We start from the raw sequence: 20981 nt of genomic DNA, 5'->3' as shown, positions 1-20981 counted from the left end.
GCGGAAAAAACTAGATCATTGCATTCAGAACATGTAACTGTGAATTTGCATGAATCAGTTTCCCATGGGTCTGATAAGGGTTTGTGTTTAGTCACACAATTGTATCTACATGTTTTGTCTAAATTGTTGCAAAACATTTGATTCGTCATCGTTAGATAGTGAAGCAGTCTGTGCTTTCACATTAACCTGTTATAGCTGAATAACACCTGGACTGTCTAAATGAAAAATCGCTTGGGGGACGTCAACGAGACGAGAACAAAACACAACAATCAGGTAAATTCATGCTTGTAGTAATGACGTTCAGGTCACTGCATTAGTCGGAGCCTTCACTGAACTAGACAAGGGATTAATAAATATTTCCAACTTCTTAAGAAACTGTAATTTTGACTCAGGATCATTAAAATCTTCATCTACTCTAAATTCTAAAGAGGTAACAGTCACCGGAATTCTTCAGTTTCTGCACTGAAAAATGACCAGGTTTTCCATGTGGATGCCAGGTCACGTGACTTCATGCTGCTGTTGAAAAATATACCAGGGGGTCACTCCTTGCTTTTATCAAAATATGGCATACATAGACCAAGGTAGTGGTCAGGTTTGAAAAATATTTAAGGATTATATTTTTTGAATATCTGTATCCTGGAGGATGCCCAGATAAGGATATAAAACAGAGCTGAAGGCTGTACTGTGTGAAAACTTTGATGTCTTTCATCATCCCATTTTCTCTGTGTTTCTTTTCTTGATTCATTTGCAGGTCTTTCATTACTATGCACCAGTTTTAGACTTGATTCAGCTGGTTAATCTGTCAGACCTGCCCAGCTTCCTGATGTCCAACACCCAGTTTGAACTGTATCCTCATTTTTAGGTTGTGTGTGTGTGTGTGTGTGTGTGTGTGTGAGAGAGAGCATGCTTAAAAAGAAAATCTAATTTCTGCTTAAATCATCTGTTTGAATGAAACAGATGCAGTATATGGGAAGATTTTAGTGTGTGTCCCATGCAAGCAGTTTGGCTGTTAGAAATAACAGCCATGGCTGTTAATATACATTTTCAATAATGATAATTAACAAAAACAGAAAGAATCTGCTGTTTTTTTCCTGTTACGTCATTGCCATAAGACTTTTCCTCTGTTTAAAGGTGGTTGTTAACTCCTGCTCCTCAATATTGTGCCGTTCCTTCACACATAACAAACAGATGCCTGTCTGGGAAGTCAGTGAAAGCTAAACTTCTGTTGAATCAGCTGCGATCACTGCGTGGAAAGGTATCAGCCTCTAAGCTGTGCTTTTATATGTACAAAGGTCTGCTACAGAAAGATCCATTTAAGCAAATAAATCTGATAATTTCATTCAAACTTTTTCAAGATTACACAAATCTAGAAGACAAAGAATATTATGTACAGGACTACTCATATGACGTTCCTGAGAGTTAAACACTGTGTGTATGTTAATCTGCTGTATTTCTGTCTCTAGGTTGGAGCTTTGTTCAGTCTGTCCTGTATAAGTACCTCCATTTCCCAGCCTGCAGCCAGCCAACTCAGCTCCCAGCGCTGGAAAGAATCTTTAGCCAGGAGACCAAAATCTTTACCGGGTAAGACTGGAGTTTGTCTTTTTTTAAATGCATGAAATAATACTCATGCACAGTGTGAGAGGTGTTGTTCAGTGCTGCAGCAAAGAACAAGAGAATAATAAAGTGAGAGCAGTTGATAAAAGCAACAAAACATGTTACTGTCTTTCTTTTCCTTTAGTGCCTGATGTCGAGGTGAAAGGTGAGAGTGCTGCCTACTTCCTGTTGGTCCAGGGCTCAGACAATGTTGAGTGTGAAGCCTGCAGGATCAGGATGCTGCACTCAGACAGTCAATTTAATGGAGCGGCTGCCATGGCAACTGTGTCCGCATTACTGAGAGAGAAGCCTCCGTCATCATCAGGTACTTTATGTGGAAATATTTGTTGGTGGGCATAGCCGTTTTCGCACATGCACTGCTGAACTAAACTTTCATAGGTGCATGTAGCCCAGGTGGTTGACTCAGCAGATTGGATGTCAAATGTTTTTTTTTTTTTTTTGTTTGTTTGTTTTTTTACCTGTATCTGTTGCAAAGTTTGTGTAATGTCTAATTGCTCCCCTGTGGGAATAGAGCAGGTGATGGTCCAGAGAATTCCCAGCCTCTGCCTCCTGCACGCTCTATACAGGGAACCAAATGGGATATTTCTAGTAGTGAGAACACATCTGAAGTGTACCATTTCCTGCTGTGTGCTGCATATGACAAACGGGAACTGCTTGCAATGTACTGACCTTGTTCTCTCGACATTTTCCTGGGCTTGTGCTTATCTTTGTGTGAGCTGCTGTAATTGTAAAGGTTTTGCTTTCACCTTCCTTTCAGTGTGGCTATCCACTCTGGAAAACTTTGATAACTTTGCATTATTTTAGCAAATTAGCACCATTAAATTAATGCTAAAATAATTATTATTAGTTCCTATTTGCAATGACCCAATGACTGGCTCTTTAGTGCAGGTGGATGTATTAGATGTTTAAGCACAATGGACAACACTGGTAATGGTATTTTTGGTATCATAAGTGTGATTTATAAAAAGGGTTTTAAGCTAACATAATTGACTCAGTTCTGTGTCACAGTTTCTACAAAATAAGTGCTCCAAACTAAAATTAAAAGTCTCTTAATGCCATGTTCCATTCGAGTCTCCCCTGCCCCTTTGGGGAAGTTTTGTTCTACTGTAATTACATTTAAAGAACACTCTAGTACTTTATCAGTATTTGTAGTTTTGGAACTTCTAACAGTAATTTGTTATCTGCCAGAAAAGCCCTTCAAGTGTGTCACGTTCTCTTAAAGCAGCTCCTCAGCTTGATTGGAGTAGAAGCCCTTCTGGCTTCTTCCACAGAAGTTGCGAGGTTGTCATTGTTCATCGTGTTAGCCTGTGTAATGAAAGCTTATACTCTTCAACTCTGCTGTCCATCTGGGTGCCAACGATTTTCTTTATCAAAGCTATATTTTTCTTTTTCTTTTCGTTTCTTTTTTTTTTTTTTTGCTTCGTCTCTTTCTTCACTGCTCCCTTCTGACCTCATCTCACTGAACTATTGTGCGTGCTCTCTTGATGCTTTCATTATTTTTCATTATTTTTTTTATTTTTTTTTTTAAATGAAGGCGAGAGACTGACAGAGATGGGAATGAAAGGCCATGAGGACTGAAGTAATGTATAAATCAGTGTCTGTGTTGAATTTTCTAGGTTATAAATAACTAGATGGGTGAACATTTATGGAAATAAAAAAAAAATTATTTTTCTCCTAAACTAAAAGATTCTGTTCTCATAAAAGTCCTTCATTGTGCTTGGGCTTTATATGTGATTCAAGAGACCTACTATGATGTTTTCTCTCGAGAGCTCCTGTTGTTGTTAACATTTTATGCAACCTTCAGGGGACATCTTTCTTTACTTTAGATACTTTTAAATGCACAGCAAGACTATAAAAGATGCCCTGACTGCTTCAATGACACGGCATAGGTTGAATGAAAATACAAGTATAAATACACACCTGAGGGATGCTGCACCTGAACAAAATCTAATTACACGCCCTTGTCGTATACCAGCAAAATCATTCTGGGTGAGATTAAAAGTTTTTTTTTTTTTGGGGGGGGGGTGCAGAGTTGCAAATGTAATTAAGGAAACATATGTTCGCTGCAAAATATTGGAGCAATAACCCAAGGTTGGGTTTTTTGTTTCATTTAGCGTGCTAATTTACTTGTTTCCAGCTCTTTATGATGTGTACAAAATGAAGCATTGTGTACTTTGAACCATTTGTCACATGCTGCATACACAGGAAGATCAGACAAAAGACTCTTTGTTTTGCAAAAAGGATGTTTTGTCTTCTTTTGTATCCTATAAATCATCTTGTGACTCCTCAGGTTTATCTTTTGTCACAATTTCAATAAGTCTGTTATCAATAAGTCTGCCTGTTATATCCTGTCATCATTAAAAACCCCAGGCCCTGAGTTTCTGTGCAAGTTTTGTCAACTTGGTTAAAATCAGTGGCGAGTTCACAAGAGAAATATCAGTTGTTTTATCCATCTCTTGGTTTTCTGCATATCTCTTCTATCAGGAGCTGCTGCAGGTAACATCCTCCACCCTCTGCCATGTCTTCAAGGAGACTACCTGCTGAAGAGAGAGAGAACGGTGACCCAGGTTCAAAAACTTGTACTTCAAGAATATCTTAGTAAGTAAAATATGACGAGTTTGAATATGCTGCAGTTATGGGTGAAAAGAAACAAGAAGGGTCATTCTGTATAAAATCAGTTACATTTGAGAAAGGATCCCACCTGATCCCTCAGAATCAAATGATTTTATTTTTTTTTAATGTAGCTAATCTTCATACTATGATAATTTTCAGGCAGGTGGTTTGAAATTTGGCACTTTGTAAGTCGCCTTTTTTTTTCCAGCATTTTTTATGGTAGCCACATGACGTTTTCAGGGCTGGAAAACACGCTCAAGCTCTGTTCAAGTATTGCAACCAAATCAATCTTACTCCCACTCCAAGTGCCACAATTTAAAGTAAACAACTTTTTTTTTCTTCTTTCCTTTTTTATAACAGTAATGTTGTGTTAAAGGCTCAAAACTGCTGGGAAAAATAAGTTGGACTTAAAAAATGCCAAATTTCAGCCCACCTCTATGCACAGCTTTATTAGATTTGCTTGATTCATTGTTTAGAAAAAAAAAGTTCTGATGCTGTGGGGTTCAGGCAGGAAGGACATGATGATTTTTAATGAAATGACCCAGAAAGTGAAAAGTGCAGAATTGAGTGTAATACACATTATGACACTAGAGCAAATGGTTGCACACTCTTGTAGTCTGACAGATTTCAACACTTCTTACTGCTACCATCGTGCATTTATGAATTGCTTGCTTGCCAATATATGATAATAACAGAGATTAGCCCTCAGCAGAACACCTTGAGCTCAGTTTGATATGTCAATCAAAAGTTTAAAGCCCTCAAGCAGGAAAAGCGGAAGTGACATCTTGCAGAGAAGAGGCTGGATTTGGGAATTTTATGGGAAGATTTCTAACCTACAGTAAGAAATGTGGTGCATCTTATGATTTTGAATATTGCTTGAAAATTAATGAGAATTACAGTCGTGTGGTTGTCAAATTGTACTTTACAACCAAGTCTTTCTAGACTTGACCTTTTAACGACGCACACAACGAAACGATTGTACCTTGTGCGCACAATGACAATGAGTTGAATCTAATTTAATCTAATCTAACCTTTCCATATGAAGTGTAATAACTGCCATTTTATTCTCTTAGAGATTTATGTGAATTTAATTTTTTTATTTGTGTGGAGTCACATCAAAAAATTATATAAGGTTGGGGTTGTTTGGTTTTCAGGATAAAGCGGGCTCTTTCAGAGGGATGTGTTTGCCTTTGTTACTTATTCTAACCTCTGGTAAATGGACTGTTATTGGTATACAGCCCATTTCTGCTCTAACTGAACACTCAAAGCACTTTTTGCTACAAACCCCATTCACCCATTCACTGGTGTGTTTCTTTATCTTATGTGTTAGTAAACTTAGTCTTTAAACTGTTGGTGAGATCCTGTAAAAGCAACTCGGTACATGTTGCTACATTTCATTATCAATACTATAATATGTCGTAATTAAAACTAAGTTCTTTAAAGCTAATAATATAAAAATATCAAAGTGCTATAGTTCATTACTCTGCATATGTTTTGTTTTTTTTCTTCCTATCTGCAGGTGGAGAAAAAACAAGTGTAATTTAACAGGAGTCCTCAGTGTTGGCCGATGATACAAATTTGATGTAATGGACCTAAGAGGCTTATTAGCTGTGGAGTCCACTTAGAGCACCCCAAACTGTCTCAGCTCTCTTCAGCCCTCAGCACAAGCTGGCTCTTGAAATATCATTATTTTACAGACGTACATAATGTCCCCTCGGCAAGCAAAGATAGTGAAACGCCAGCAGAGTGGAGCCAGATTAAAGAAAGTGGAGTGAAATTCATCAGACTTGCGAAAAAGCAGTGGGGTTGTTCTTTGAAAAGGCCATGAGCAGAGTGTAGAGTCCTGACAGAGCACGGGCCTTAATGAAATTCATCGCAATTTATTCTGACTTGGCATTAAATTGGGAAAAGGCATGTCCGTGTAAGTTGCTAAAAGTTACTTGTAGTGCAGGAAGTTTTAATGATTATTGTGAAGAGTGTGGGTATTGGCGCAATCATGGGTCTGACTTTTTGTGGTGGCTTGTTTGTAATGAATTTTCAAGCTCATGCATGTTTTTGCCAAGGAGTTATCATTCTGTTTGTAACTGGATCTCTATGTCCTCCACAAAACCTCAAAAATTCCAGGTACACCCATCTTAACAATCTATTGTAGTTTAAGTCAAGTGCAGTGAGCTTGGGAAAAGATGGTTTTTGAGTAAAATAGTATTTTATAATAATATACATGTAGTTTTACATAATGTTCCAGTTTAATAAAACACCTTTTATGAAGCTTAACTTAGGTTAAGTTGCTTTTAGGGAGATAGAAATGGCTACTTGCTATTTTTTATTTTTTTTTGTACCCAGGGGAGCTTTCAAATAAAAGGAATACATTCCTGTTTTGGAGGAGAATCAATCACCAAACCACTCATTACATAACATTAAGACCGATGCCAAATTCTTCCAACAGTTGTGAGTTTGCCAGTGTGATGTAAACAAAATCTGAATTGTTGCCAGAGTCAAAACCTACCCCTGTTTCTGTGACTAGGAAAGAAAGAAGCATCATCAATACCTGTCAATGACTTGAAGGTCATTCTGAATCTGGCCAGGGAGCATTATCTGAAGAAGATTGACTCCACTCTGCCCACGACTGCTGCCTGTCTGACAGACAATCAGGCCTCTAAAAACTCAGGTATGGACTAAGAAAACAAGACAATATTGTGTATTTTTATTTTCTGTGTAAAGCTACATTAGGCTGATCAGGTTACAGTACAGTGCACAGATTACATCTCCTACATCATCCTCTCATGTTAAGTTCTCTGTTTCACATGCAGATGAACTCGAGTGACATCCCATTCTTAATCCATAGGGTTTAATATCATGTTGGCCCACCGTTTGCAGCTATAACAGCTTCAACTCATCTGGGAAGGCTTTCCACAGGCTTTAGGAGTGTGTTTATGGAAATGTTTGACCATTCTTCCAGAAGTACATTTGTTAGGTCAGACACTGATGTTGGACGAGAAGGCCTGGCTCACAGTCTCCACTCTAATTCATCCCAAAGGTGTTCTCTCAGGTTGAGGTCAGGACTCTGTGCAGGCCAGTCAAGTTCTTCCACACCAAACTCACTCATCCATGTCTTTATGGACCTGCTTTGTGCACTGGTGTGCAGTCAAATTGAAACAGGAAGGGGCCATCCCCAAACTGTTCCCACAAAGAACTCCTGAAAACAACCCCACACCATAATCCACCTCCCCTCCACCAAACTTTACACTTGACACAATGCAGTCAGACGAGTACTGCTCTCCTGGCAACCGCCAATAATTAACCGCTAATAGACCCACATGTCATGCAGTCATGCTGCAATATTATTTGGAAATGATGTTTACTGTCTTTACACAATATCTTTATAGTCATTTTAGAATTAACTGATTGTACAGTACCAGTCAAAAGTTTGGACACACTCACCCATCCATATCCAGTGTCTAAACTTTTGACTGATACTGTATATTAAGCCATTGGGCTAAACTCCCAACAGACCAACACCTTTCCAGTAAAGCTGCCACTAGTTCATTAACACAGCCCAGTATGGCCTTCATATTAAAGTGTATTCCCTGAATTTGATATTCTGTATCATATACTTGACTATAGTGGTCCTGGACCTCCCACATATATAATCTTGAATTTTGTTAAGTGTGAACCAGGAAGCTTCAGAATCACAAGAGATTATATGGTGGCTGTATAGACAGTCTAAAGTGCAAATCACTCCTATTTTGCCCATAATCCTTATTTCTGGGGATTGGAATGTCTTTTTCTGCAATCCATTAGATACATCTTCTCTCTTTGTATATCTACATCGCCTAAAGGAGTGAATGACTTTGTGTGGGCTGTCAAACTGCTGGCGGAGGGCTTCAGTTTCTGCATACAACACACTTTGATCCTTAGGCTATCACTGTGCATGAAACACCCTCATCTCATCAGTGAACCTGCTGTATTCACATGAATCACATTTCTGCCCTTCTCGAGATAACATGCAGTCTTCCTGTCCTTGCACAAAAAAGTGCAGAGTTGATGATATTTTGGATGCTCAGAATTGTTCTGTTCAGGGATCCATCTGCTAAGAGTTCAGTGTGTTGGCCAGCATCAAGTCAAAGTTCAGTCATCACTTGAAGTTGATTGTGTACTCACTAACAAAGGGCGCTGCAGGTTTGATTATTAACGTTGTACCAGATGTTGCTGTTGGAGAATGCTTATGTTATGCTAGTTAGATAGTCTTGATTCAAGATGGCGCCGGTGAGGTCAGCAGCCGTCGTACCTGCTCCTACGCTTTGTTTGTATATATTAGGTTTAGCTCTAATTTTGGACTTTATAATTCCGCCTGCTCTGTGTCATATCACGTATGACAGACAGACTCTTTTTAATATCAGAATACAGCACTCTGGCTGTATTCTGACACCTTTTTCTCCCGACCCGACTTGGCCTCGGGAGATACTGCGTTTCCAGTGGGCCAGCTCAAACAAAGGACCCAGGTCACGGACAAGGCCCCGAGGGAAAAGAGCCGGCGTAAGAGAGAGGCTGAGGCGCAGAGCGCACCAAACGCCACTGCCGAGCATCCTGTTGGCTAATGTCCAGTCACTGGATAACAAGCTGGACGAACTCAGGGCCAGGATACAGTTTCAGAGGGACATAAGGGACTGCAACATCATCTGTCTCACGGAGACATGGCTGACTCCCCTCATACCGGACCACGCCGTACAGCCGTCGGAGTTCTTCAGTGTTCATCGCACGGACAGAACGAGTGAGTCTGGAAAATCAAGAGGAGGAGGGGTGTGCCTAACGATTAATAACAACTGGTGTGACAGTAGGAATGTTGTCCTTCTGAAACAATCATGTTCACCTAACCTGGAGCTCCTAACCCTGAAATGCCGTCCCCACTACCTGCCCCGCGAGTTTACTTCGGTCATCTTCAGCGCCGTCTATATTCCACCTCAGGCGGACACAAACACTGCACTATCCGAGCTACATGAGGCTATTTCCACCTATCAGGCTAACCAGCGTGATGCGGCTCTCATCGTAGCCGGGGACTTTAACAGTGCAAACTTGAAAAAGCTGATACCGGAGTTGATTCAACACATCGACTGCCCCACCAGAGGAGAGAGGACCCTAGACCACTGCTATTCTCCATTCAAAGAGCTACAAAGCAAAGCCTCTTCCGCCTTTTGGGAAGTCTGACCACACCTCTGTACTTCTCATGCCGAAATACAAACAACGGCTCAGGCAGGAACCCCCTGCTGTGAGAGAAGTGACACGGTGGTCTGATCAAACAGAGGCCGCTCTGCAGGGTGCGTTGGATTCAACCGACTGGGACATGTTTCGCAGCAGCGCGGGCGGAGACATCGAGGAGTTTACGGAAACTGTTGTGGGATTTATTGGGAAAGTTGTTGAAGACACTTCACTTAGGAGGACCATCAGGACTTTTCCCAACCAGAAGCCGTGGGTGGATAAATCTGTCCGCGACGCCCTGAGGTCCCGCACCGTTGCCTACAACTCCGGCCTCGCCTCTGGGAACATGGAGGACTACAAGGTTGCATCATACAACGTCCGCAGAGCGGTGAAAGAGGCAAAACATCGCTACGGCCGCAGACTGGAACAGCAACTACAACAGTCTGACCCCAGGGGACTGTGGCAGGGACTACGCACCATCACGGACTACAAAGCACCACACACACACCCGGTGAGTGCCGACGCTTCTCTGGCTGATGAACTCAACATCTTCTTTGCGCGCTTTGAGTCGGGAAGCCGACAGCCCGCTGCGCTCCCGGCCGGAGGGGCGGAGACACTCACTGTGACGGAGCGCGACGTGAGGAGGGCGTTTAGACGTGTAAACACCAGGAAAGCGGCTGGACCAGACGGTATTAGTGGACGTGTCCTTAAGACCTGCGCTGACCAGCTGGCACCTGTGTTTACAGTGATATTCAACCTCTCACTGAAACTGTGTGTGATTCCCACCTGCTTTAAAAAGTCCATCATAGTCCCTGTCCCAAAGAAACCACACCCCAGCAGCCCCAATGACTTCAGGCCCATAGCACTCACCTCTGTGGTGATGAAGTGTTTTGAGAGACTCATCAAGACATTCATCACCTCCTCACTGCCCACCACCCTCGACCCACTACAGTTTGCATACCGGCCAGACAGATCCACAGATGACGCCATATCCTTCCTCCTCCGAAAGACCCTTTCACACATAGACACTGGTAAGGGGAACTATGTGAGAGTGCTGTTTGTAGATTACAGCTCAGCATTCAACACCATAGTTCCCTCCAGGCTGGTCTCTAAGCTGCTGGACCTGGGCCTGGGCCCATCCCTGTGCAGGTGGGTTCACAGCTTCCTGACCAGCAGACCACAGGTGGTACGAGTGGGTCACCTCACCTCATCCTCCCTCACCCTCAACACTGGATCCCCCCAAGGCTGTGTGCTCAGCCCTCTGCTGTACTCACTGTACACCCATGACTGCGAGGCCACGTCAGAGTCCAACGTCATCATCAAGTTTGCTGACGACACTGCTGTTGTGGGACTAATCTCTCACAATGAGGAGACAGCCTACAGGAGAGAGGTCTCCCGCCTGGAGAACTGGTGCCAGGAGAACCACCTCCTGCTCAACGTCAGCAAAACAAAGGAACTGATCGTGGACTTCAGCAGGAAGCAGCAGAGGGACTACCATCCACTTGTCATCAGTGGTGCTGAGGTGGAAAGAGTGGACACCTTCAAATACCTGGGAGTGACCATCTCACAGGACCTGTCCTGGACTCATCACATAAACATCACTGTGAAGAAGGCCAGACAGCGTCTCTACCTCCTCAGGCGGCTGAGAGACTTCAAGCTCCCACTCAAGGTGCTCAGGAACTTTTACACCTGCACCATCGAGAGCATCATGCGTGGGAGCATCACCACCTGGATGGGAAACTGCACCAAGCAGGACTTCATGGCCCTAAAAAGGGTGGTTCGTTCAGCTGAACGGACCATCAGAACCACCCTCCCCAACCTGCAGGACATTTACACCAAGCAGTGCAGGCTGAGGGCCATGAAGATCCTAAAACAGCCCAGCCACCCCGGACACTCTCTCTTCTCCCTGCTCCCATCAGGCCGGCGTTACCGCTGCCTGAGGACTAAGACTGAAAGGTTGAAGAAGAGTTTTTACCCACAAGCCATCCGTCTGCTCAACTCTGAGCCCTAACTGGACCATTATTGCACAGTGTAAATATTATAATTTAAAAAGTGTGTATAGTGTATAGTATATAGAGTATAGTGTATAGTGTGAATTACTTTTTCTTATTTTTATTCTTCTTATTTATATGTGTGTGTATATAAGGTTGCAGGTACAAAATACATTTCACTGTGCATTGTACTGTGTATAACTGTGCATGTGACAAATAAACACTATCTTATCTTATCTATCTTATCTTAGTTTTTCCACCTCTAATGTACACTCACAGACCACTTTATTAGGTTTGTTACTGCATGTATCTAATCATCCAGTCACATGGATACAACTTAATGCATTTATGCACATACGCATGGTCAAGATGACCTGCTGAAGTTCAAACTGAGCATCAGAATGAAGAAGAAAAGTGATTTAAGTGACTCTGAATGTGGTTTGGTTGTTGGTGTTAGACGGACTGGTCTGAGTATTTCAGAAACAGCTTATGTACTGGGATTTTCCCACACAGCCATCTTTAGGGTTTACAGAGATTGGTCTGAAAAAGATCACTCTAGGTGTTACTCCAGTCAGCTATGAACAGAAAACTGAGGCTACAGTTTACATGGCTCACTAAAATTAGACAATAGAAGATTGGAAAAACGTTGTCTGGTCTGATGAGTCTCAATTTCTGCTGCAACATTCAGATGGTAGGGTCAGAGTTTGGTGAAAATGACATGAAAACTTGGATCCATCGTATGAATGGTTTGGAAAAATTTTCTTGGCGCATTTTGGGCCCCTTTATGACCACAGTGCACACATCTTCAGATGACTGCTTTCCAGCAGGTTAACACACCATGTCACAAAACTTAGATCACCTCAAACTAGTTTCTTGAACATGATTGTGAGTTTACTGCACTCAAATGGCCTCCACAGTCACCAGATCTTAATCCAATAGAGCACCTTTGGGATGTGGTGAAATGGGAGATTCACATCACGGATGTGCGACTGACAAATCTGCAGCAAATGTGTGATGCTATCATGTCAAATGTGGACCAAAATCTCTGAGGAATTATTCTACCACCTTGTTGAATATCTGCCATGATGAATTATGGCAGTTCTGAAGGCAAAAAGGACCCAATACTGGCAATCTAATGTTTGGTAAAGTGGCCGGTGAGTGGATGTTGCAGCCTGTTATTGTTACTGATTTGTTTTTTTCCTGCAACACCAACTTTATTCTCTATTAGGAGCAGTGAATGCTCATTCATCAACATTTGAAAGTGATGGATAACTCCTGCTTCTTACTACTGTGTGCTCTTGCTTCTGGGCTGCACAGAGACAAACACTACTGTAGCATCTGAGGCCATATCTAATAGTTGGCTTTCCATTAAAATGAAGGCCCATTTACTAGTAAAATAGGAGGAAAGTATCCCATTGTGTCCATTGCTGCTTCATAATCTGGAATCATTTCATAAAAATCAAACAGTAAAGGTTTTGACATAGAAGGAAACAGTAAGTCAGTTTTTCAACTGCTGGTTAAGTATGTAATCACTGGATTGCATGTAAAACATTGTGCCACAAGAACCACTCTTAAATCATGCCCTTGTTGATGATATTTTGAATTGAATTTCTATAAACAGGAGGCCTTTTGATTTTCACTTTAGGTTTTCAGACTATTTCTCAGCAGCCATCTGACTGGCCTGAGAGAAGTGTTCTCCACAACATGGAGAACCTGCAGAAGAGACGCCAGAAGAGAAGGTAAAAGGGGTGAGATGTTTGTGTATGGGTGACTCTACACTGTTGAAGTGACTGACCTTCCTGTTTTGTTTTGTTATGTTGTGTTTTTGTGACTGTGTCTTAGATTTGGTTTGTTAGGTCCAGGCTCTAGTGACAGTCTGCTGGGTCCTAAAGATGGTCAGAGGGGGTCTTCTGCCTTACTTGATGCCAAAGAACTTCTGAAACACTTCACGTCTGATGGTCTGCCTACAGGGGAGCTGCAACCACTGGTCATCAACAGAGGGTGGGCTCATTTTTTCAGATTTCAGAAAGCACCTTCCTAGTTCCACTGTATTAAGCTTCCATCAATATAAACACACTATAGTTTTGTACTCAGGCAGATCAAACATTTTCAGATTTACAACTGAATATACACGTACTGTAGCCTGGCACCTGCTCCAGTTATGTTTTGTCCTAGGATGGATCTACGTGACACACACTAAACAAAGCCATAATTAGGATTTGATTATAATCATTAACCTTCTACAGTGAGATTACAACTGTTGGAGGAAGATTATTGAGCTGGATTAAAAAAAAAAAAAATTGGAGAAGAGCAGTAATCAGTTAGGGCTAATAAAGGCTGTGTCAAACCAAACGGTGTAGAGAGGTAAACTTGTTTATGTGGTTTAATGAAGAGAAAGTTAAATTGAGAAGCAAGACTAATAACAGCGTCTCTCCCTCTCTGTCTTTCTGTCTATTAGGGTTTAATATTTTTCCCGAAAATGACATGAATCAAATCCCGGGAAATGACGAGCCATTTCCCGGGAATCCCGGGAAAAAGTTTATTTATTTTTTTATTTTAATTAGATCTTCTGTAGCCTGTGTCGGCCTTAACCTATTGTGATATTGTAGAGGTAGCTTTCCAGCTATGTCCTGTTATGCCCAGTAGGGGGTAACGTCGGCTTGATTAACGCAATAAAACCTACATCTCGACATTCGAGTGCTCGAGCTATGCGGTGTTGTATCGTTCCTCAACACTCCCTTAACAAATATAATTCGAATATTCCTCCATTGTACATGGAATTATACCAAGATATTTTACAACTGCTGGTGCAAAACAATACGGTTCATCTCCACAGCATTGATAAAGGCTCAGCCACGCTGTCGTGGCGACATCTGTTACGCTATATCTCCACCAGTGGAACGCTGTAATAGTCATTGAAAAGTTAACTACCGTACTACACTATAATATGACATAACACAGGGCCTTGAGTAATGCTCCACGACTTGGTCATTGCCATTCTGGCAACAGCAAATTTATAACACCGTGTCTGAGGGTTAAAGTAGGTTCGCTGTGAATCGTCTATTGAAAAACTGGCCAATCATTATAGCCTAAAAAATATACATTTTACTCAACTCCATTTTAAAAGCGAAATATGTTAAAGCAATCTATTTCATGATAATTTCTTCACACATTAGGCCCGTATCCTAATTCATGATTGTTAGTAAGCGTCTGCAAACGAGGAAAAGAAACACTCGAAGTTAAACAGATATTTCTTTATTGTTCAGGGCAGGCATATTTTATAGGCTATATAATGCAATATAACAATATATAATAATATGAAATTATATAATACAAAATACCTTAGGGTAAACACATTGCCTACGATTTCAACAAATTAAAGAGGAAAAAAGTACAACTGTGTAATACCTCTATTAAAACGCTTGAGATGAAGGCTGAAGCCTTAAACGGAGGCTGAACGTGCCTGAAATGAAGAGTAATGCTTTTCGCATTAAACGAACCCTTCTCTCAATATTTCCTTTAAATTTAACATTCTGAAGCTTTCTTTTCTTTCTGAAAGTCAAATCGACGCGCGCGACTTTTTTTCCCGGTTTCCCGTCTAACGTTTCCCGGGAAACGGGAAATTGTTCTGATCGCATTTCCCGGGAATCCCGGATCCCGGGATTAAACCCTACTGTCTATGTCTCCCATCCCTACTCTGTCTCCACATTCTTGTTCTGTTCAGTAACAGTGGTTTCCAGTTGTCACCAGACCTTTCTCCCAGGAGAGTCAGCCAGTTGCCTTTTAGCAAGGCCGCAGCCTCCCATTACCACGGCATAGAGTAAGTTTCTATAAAGTATACTGACTGTTCAGCTATCTCACAGCTGTGAAGCATTAATTATGATCAGCAGAAGCTGACTTTCATCACTTTCACTTTCATTCTTTGTATATTAATATATTTTTTTCTTTGTGGAGGTTCTGTCTGGATAACCAGCGGTCCCTAGAGCGAGACCAGGCTTTTTTACGGCTCCAGTCTCGTTTGATTCGATATGAGACCCAAACCACCTGCTCCAAGGAGCCATGTGCCCTCCCATTTGCCCTCAGCCCTGCTCCCTCACCAGCTGTGATGTCAGAACCAGGAAGTGTACCCGATGGGGAGACTCTGCAGAACAATGATGTTGCGCGACTCAAGCGCAGGTCCTGGGAAGCAGACATGGTTGCAGGCTATCCTCACAAGAGGTACGATGGTGTATGTTCCTCCTGTTTAGGTGATTTGGTAAATTTAAAGATGGATGGTGTAGAACTTAAGTGTCTTTATCCATTTGTCTGAATGATCTAGGCTGGCAAAATCAGAGAGCAGTGACTCAATCTGTTCTCAGAGTAGTAGCAGCAGTGGGACACACCCTGCCATTAGGTCCCTACGACAACAGCCAAGTAGGTCCCAGTCCTCCTCATCTGCCACAAGACAGACATCAGGTAATACAAAACAAGTGAGCCTTACATGGCAAGGGACACTTGTGAACTTTCTTTTAAGTAGGTGTTAGGACCAGTTTCTACATTTTCTGCTACACAATAAGTCATCCTCATATCAGGGGTTTAGCAACAGGACTAAGAAGCAACATTGGTGGTGGTGGGTGGGGTGGTGGCTATGGCTCAGGAGGTAGAGCAGACAGAACATTTTCAGATTTTTCAGGGTCACCTACTTATTGGTAATTCAGTGGTTCGATTCCTGGCTTCTCTGACCTGCGTTCCTTGCCCAGTATCCTTGGGCAATACACTGAACCCTGAGTTGCCCCTGATGCATCCATCGGAGTGTGAGTGTGTGCTTAAAAGTGCTTAGGTAGTAGTTGGCCACACCAGAAAAAGATCCTAACTTTTTAGAGCTAATATTATCTGCAACTGTTTACATTTATTCTGCATGACTAGACCTTTGCTTTGGTTAACACAGAGTGTTTTTACATGTAGTCATAAAGGTGATGAGTACAACAGAGAGATTAATGTGTTGGGGTCTGAACAGATCAACAGAATCAGAGTATATTTACTGTTTGCTTGGTACCACATTTTTATTATCTCTAAGTGCGTACTTGTTTTATTTATTAATTTTATGGTTCCCAGTGTTGGACGTTGGCTGGAATGCCTTATTGTTAATTTTCTTTTTTCCTTTCATTACTTTACAGGTTTGGTGACTCTCGCTGGTGTTGAGAGACCTAAATGTCAACAGCAGAAGGCACAGCGAGGACACAGCGAGGGCAAGGACAAACCTGACAAAGAGTCACGCTCCCAGAAACATAACAGGGTGAGAACATTTTGTGCGTCTTATTTTGAAAATACCCACTCCCACACACACACACACACACACACACACACTTTTTAAACAGAATATTTTTAAGCATTCGTATTTTAATAATGGTGACAAAACAAAAAAAAATTTATGTAACCCAGAATAAATCTAACCACATACTCACTTGTGTGCTGCCAAGTTTTAATGAGCAGAGTTTACCTATTGACCTGTTTAGCTATAAACCCATTTGTTTACTTCTACAAAAATCTTAAGTGGATATGCAATTCCTGTAATTACCACCTGGCCTACACAGATGGTGATAGATAAACCTGTGAGAAACGCAGAGTCTTTCTATTACAGATGAGAATTGTGCAGCAGCTCCAGCGAAGATAAATGTGTAATATTTTCCATGCAATCATTGTGAGTATGTGGGCTGAATCATAATGTTGTGACAGAACCACTTTAACAACTATACTGTTATCGTATCACTTGCTGCCCACACACACACACACACACACACACACACACACACACACACACACACACACACACACAGTATGTGTGTGTGTGTGTGTGTGTGTGTGTAGGTAGGCACATTGTTTCCACATCTTTCCTTTTACGTGCAGCATGCGGACACCATGGCACATTAATGGACACATACATAAGTGAACACGCACACCTACCTCTTCACAGTTTAGTTTGTTCCACCTACAGTGAACAATCTGACCTTGACTTGTTCTAATTCTGATTACTATGCAAACACACTTATCATCCAAACCCAAGCATAGGAAAGAACAGTTGGCCCTATTGAAAAATAATGATAGCAGTTTATTCAGGACAGAGATTAAAAGCTGTCTTTCTACTCCTCATGAGACTGAATAGTACCAATGATTTCTCAAAATAATTTATGGTGTTTACTTGGAACAGTTGTTGTGACAAGATTAAAAGCAGATCTATTTCTTTCAGGAATGTGTTTTTCCTGTCGCCATTAGCAGTGAAATATTTGTATGTTTGTTCCACCATGCTGTGAATGTAAAGGCGCACGTTTTCATGCAAGGACATGAAAACGTGCACACACACACACACACACACACACCCCCCCCCCTCCAAAGTCGAGACATTTTGACATCCCTTGCTTTTAAAAAGGGAGCTGTGCTAAATTTAGTTTCTCTGAACCAGGCTAGCGTTAGGTGGTTAGGGAATAAACAGAACTAGATTTAATGTTTTCACTTGTACTAATACAAAAGTGTGTCTGTCTTTTGTGTCCTCAGATGTTGCAGGAGGTAGTGGCTAAAACACTCAAACACCATGGGATCACTGCTGAGCACGACTGCTTTGAGGCCTGCAGCAAAAGACTGTTTGATATCTCGAAATTTTATCTCAAGGTTTGTCTTTTTACTGCCCTCTCAGAGTCAGTGTTGTGCTTTGTTTTGACAGTTTGATTATTTGTGTTACTTTATGATTCTAGGACTTGTGTTTTGTTATGGATCATTGTTACAAATTATGCCAATAATAGGAGCCATTTGAAAGACATTTTCTTTTTTTCCCCATTTTTTTGTCAATACCGTATCAGCTAATTTCTTTGTGCCTCGTCGTGTTTCCTAATCAGCTGCTTTTGTTTAACAGTGTTAGAAGAACTCAGATATTTTACTTAAGTACCCCAAAGTTAATTTGTTCAGTAAGAAATACCCAGCACTACAGGCAACTTGAGATTATAGTACTGTACAAAAATCTTGAGCCACCCCTCTTTTTCAAACCATTATATGTTTTTGTTGTTTGTAAATTCACTTAACAATGACCTGTGACTCATTCAAGCATGAAAAAAAAAAAATCACCTAACTTGAGGGATGAAGCAGTATTGTGTTTAACAGGTAACTTGACAAAGAACCAGTTTTAAATGATGTCTTTAGGCACTTTGTTATTAGAAGCCTGTGAGAGAAACACATATTGTGTTCCTCTTTGTTTAGTTGTATATATGAAAATGTCAACGATAACACAGTTTGACAGGCACGAAATAGTATTTTTATACCAACAAAAGAGCTATTAGCTGAAAACTTAGCATTTCTTGGCATGGTGTGCAGTGTGTCCTCAAAAGAAAATTGAGGAAGCTGGACAAGTGGAGGACAAAAGAAAAAGTGGCTGGCCTAAAAAGCTATCTACAGCAGATGAACAGTATCTGAAAGTCATGCCCTTAAGAAGTCAGGAAAAAAAATCCACCAATGACCTGAAACAGGACCTGAGAGATTCTTTTTTTTTAAGCATAACAATGATCCCAAACACACTGGCAATGCTGTAAAAGTATACCTGGATAGAGAAACACACAATGGAACACTATCAGTCATTACTGAAGCAGTGTGGGATCATCTCGACAGAGAACAGAAGACAAGGCAGCTTTGAATGTCCTCCAAGAAGCCTGGAGAACTATTCCTGAAAACTACTTTAAGAAATGACAAGAAAGCTGCCTCAGAGTTCAGGCTGTTGAAGAATAAAGGTGGTCACACCAAATATTGACTTTCATGCTCCTTAGAATTATATAAACTCTGTTTTTATGTACTGTATGTAAATCTATATTTGCGTGTGTTTCAATAAATCTCTGCACCTATTTCCCGTTTTCCTAGCAAAATCTGAGGGGTGCCTCAAGACTTTTGCGCAACACTGTATGTTGGACCAGCGTTATGCTTTTGTTCAAGATAAAAACATAAACGGCATAAAAACCTTTTCTTGCTTAATGTTGATGTCAAGTGCAAATTTGATGATGGTGCCTAATTTTCCTTGTTTATATTTTCTTTACTCTTTAAGTCCAAATGTTGAGTTTGTATGATGTTACTGTATCTTACTGGGTCATGTTGATGCTTGCTCCAAGGATCTGAAAACATCTCGGGGTCTGCATGATGAGATGAAGAAGGCAGCTAGCAGCAATGTTAAACAGGTAATGCTACCAAATGTCAGTGCTTCTCTGTCTGTTTTTCTATTCACATGTATATAACCATATTTTTTTGTTGTAGGTCATTGACTGGGTGTTGGAGAAGACTTCAAAAAAGTGAAGATGCTAATAAATGAGGTTTGTCACAAGATTTTCCTCAAAAAATCCTGTTTTCTTCTTTTTTTTTTTTTTTAACATTCAAGAGAACATTTGGATTTTCAAGCCTTTCTCTAATTGTTACATTCAGCCTGTTTTAATCAACCTAATCCTTTATTTAATGTGGTTTTATTTACTTTTCAGGATCCCCTTTACCAGCCTGTCATTTTAAGCTTTTGTTTGTTCCTGGTTTTGTGTTCATCCACCCTCATATACTCCTCCTGCTCCAGAGCCGAGAACAGAAAAACAGACATATCGACATAATTCACTCCGCTCTCCCTGCATTCGCCGCGGGGGCTTTAGAAGTTGGCTTCAGGATGAAGTTGCCTTTTCTCTGTAGCAATTCTCTAATTCTTCACTATTTTTTTCTTCTAAATTAGTTACTGTTATCATGCCTTTATGAATGTACATATTTTTGTGTTTTGTAATCTCCTGTTTGTATCCCAATAAATGTATTTGATCTCATTTTGCGAACACTTTAACTTACAGGAAAGGCGCTGGGTGTGTGGAAAAAAATATGCGGGCAGTTTTGTAGTTCATTTGTGCCAAAAAAAAAAGAAGGAAGTGCTATATTATCACAGCTGACAGCTGATGGCCCATTCTGGATGGTAGCTGTTGTGCAGACAGTGAAAACAAAGCCAGGAGCAGTGCAGCGAAATATACCGTGCTGATTATAACTGACAGTCCTGCTTGTACTAGTTTGTTCTTCGTTTCACAGTGCATCAGGAAAACACTACTACAATATCCCCGTCCGTAGGAAGAAAAACACTCAGCCAGCTTTTCACAACTGGTACCAGAATTACTCCTTTTCCCCTAAGAGGAGCTGACCACAGGTTTCTGATTGAAAACAAATGCTTCCACATTGCCAAATCAACATGCAAAACAGGTTGTTTTTTTTGGGGGGGTGGGCAATTTTGTCTGCGTATTACATTACCTGGTGGAACAAGATGACTAGACAGACAGTTTTGTTACTCAGCATGAGAAGCAGACTCCTGCTAGGCCAAATATGGTGAGGCTGGCTCGTGTACTGTTACAGAAATAACTTCATCAAACTTTGGTATTTGGCAATGTAACTTTATCTAAAATGCAGATTTGACAGGTTTGTCATTTTCTTTATACCAAATAAATCAATATTATTTATTGTATCCGTACACAAATTTACAGTCATGTGAAAAAAAGTTGCTCACAGGACTCTGCAGTCCTGTGAGCAACTAATTAGACACTTACC

General features: G+C 41.0%; 1 protein-coding gene across 1 annotated transcript in view; it reads left to right on the top strand.

Annotated features, from left to right (window-relative positions):
* mtbp (MDM2 binding protein) overlaps positions 1-20194 on the top strand; it is a 36676-nt gene extending 16482 nt beyond the window's left edge. The window contains exons 9-24 of the mRNA XM_030750338.1: positions 752-846; positions 1189-1255; positions 1464-1581; positions 1739-1918; positions 4099-4212; positions 6752-6895; positions 13060-13153; positions 13257-13415; positions 15139-15234; positions 15369-15632; positions 15733-15869; positions 16571-16689; positions 17946-18059; positions 19538-19603; positions 19680-19735; positions 19898-20194. Of these exons, the coding sequence (XP_030606198.1) occupies positions 752-846; positions 1189-1255; positions 1464-1581; positions 1739-1918; positions 4099-4212; positions 6752-6895; positions 13060-13153; positions 13257-13415; positions 15139-15234; positions 15369-15632; positions 15733-15869; positions 16571-16689; positions 17946-18059; positions 19538-19603; positions 19680-19718 (1806 nt within the window). The 3' untranslated portion in view covers positions 19719-19735; positions 19898-20194. The remainder of the gene's footprint in view (positions 1-751; positions 847-1188; positions 1256-1463; positions 1582-1738; positions 1919-4098; positions 4213-6751; positions 6896-13059; positions 13154-13256; positions 13416-15138; positions 15235-15368; positions 15633-15732; positions 15870-16570; positions 16690-17945; positions 18060-19537; positions 19604-19679; positions 19736-19897) is intronic.
* Positions 20195-20981: the final 787 nt, after the last annotated feature.

This window comes from Archocentrus centrarchus, chromosome 16 (genome assembly GCF_007364275.1).
Source record: "Archocentrus centrarchus isolate MPI-CPG fArcCen1 chromosome 16, fArcCen1, whole genome shotgun sequence".
Classification (NCBI taxonomy): domain Eukaryota; kingdom Metazoa; phylum Chordata; class Actinopteri; order Cichliformes; family Cichlidae; genus Archocentrus; species Archocentrus centrarchus.
The sequence above is the reverse complement of the archived record's forward strand: the minus strand, read 5'-3'. Positions and strand labels throughout refer to the sequence as shown.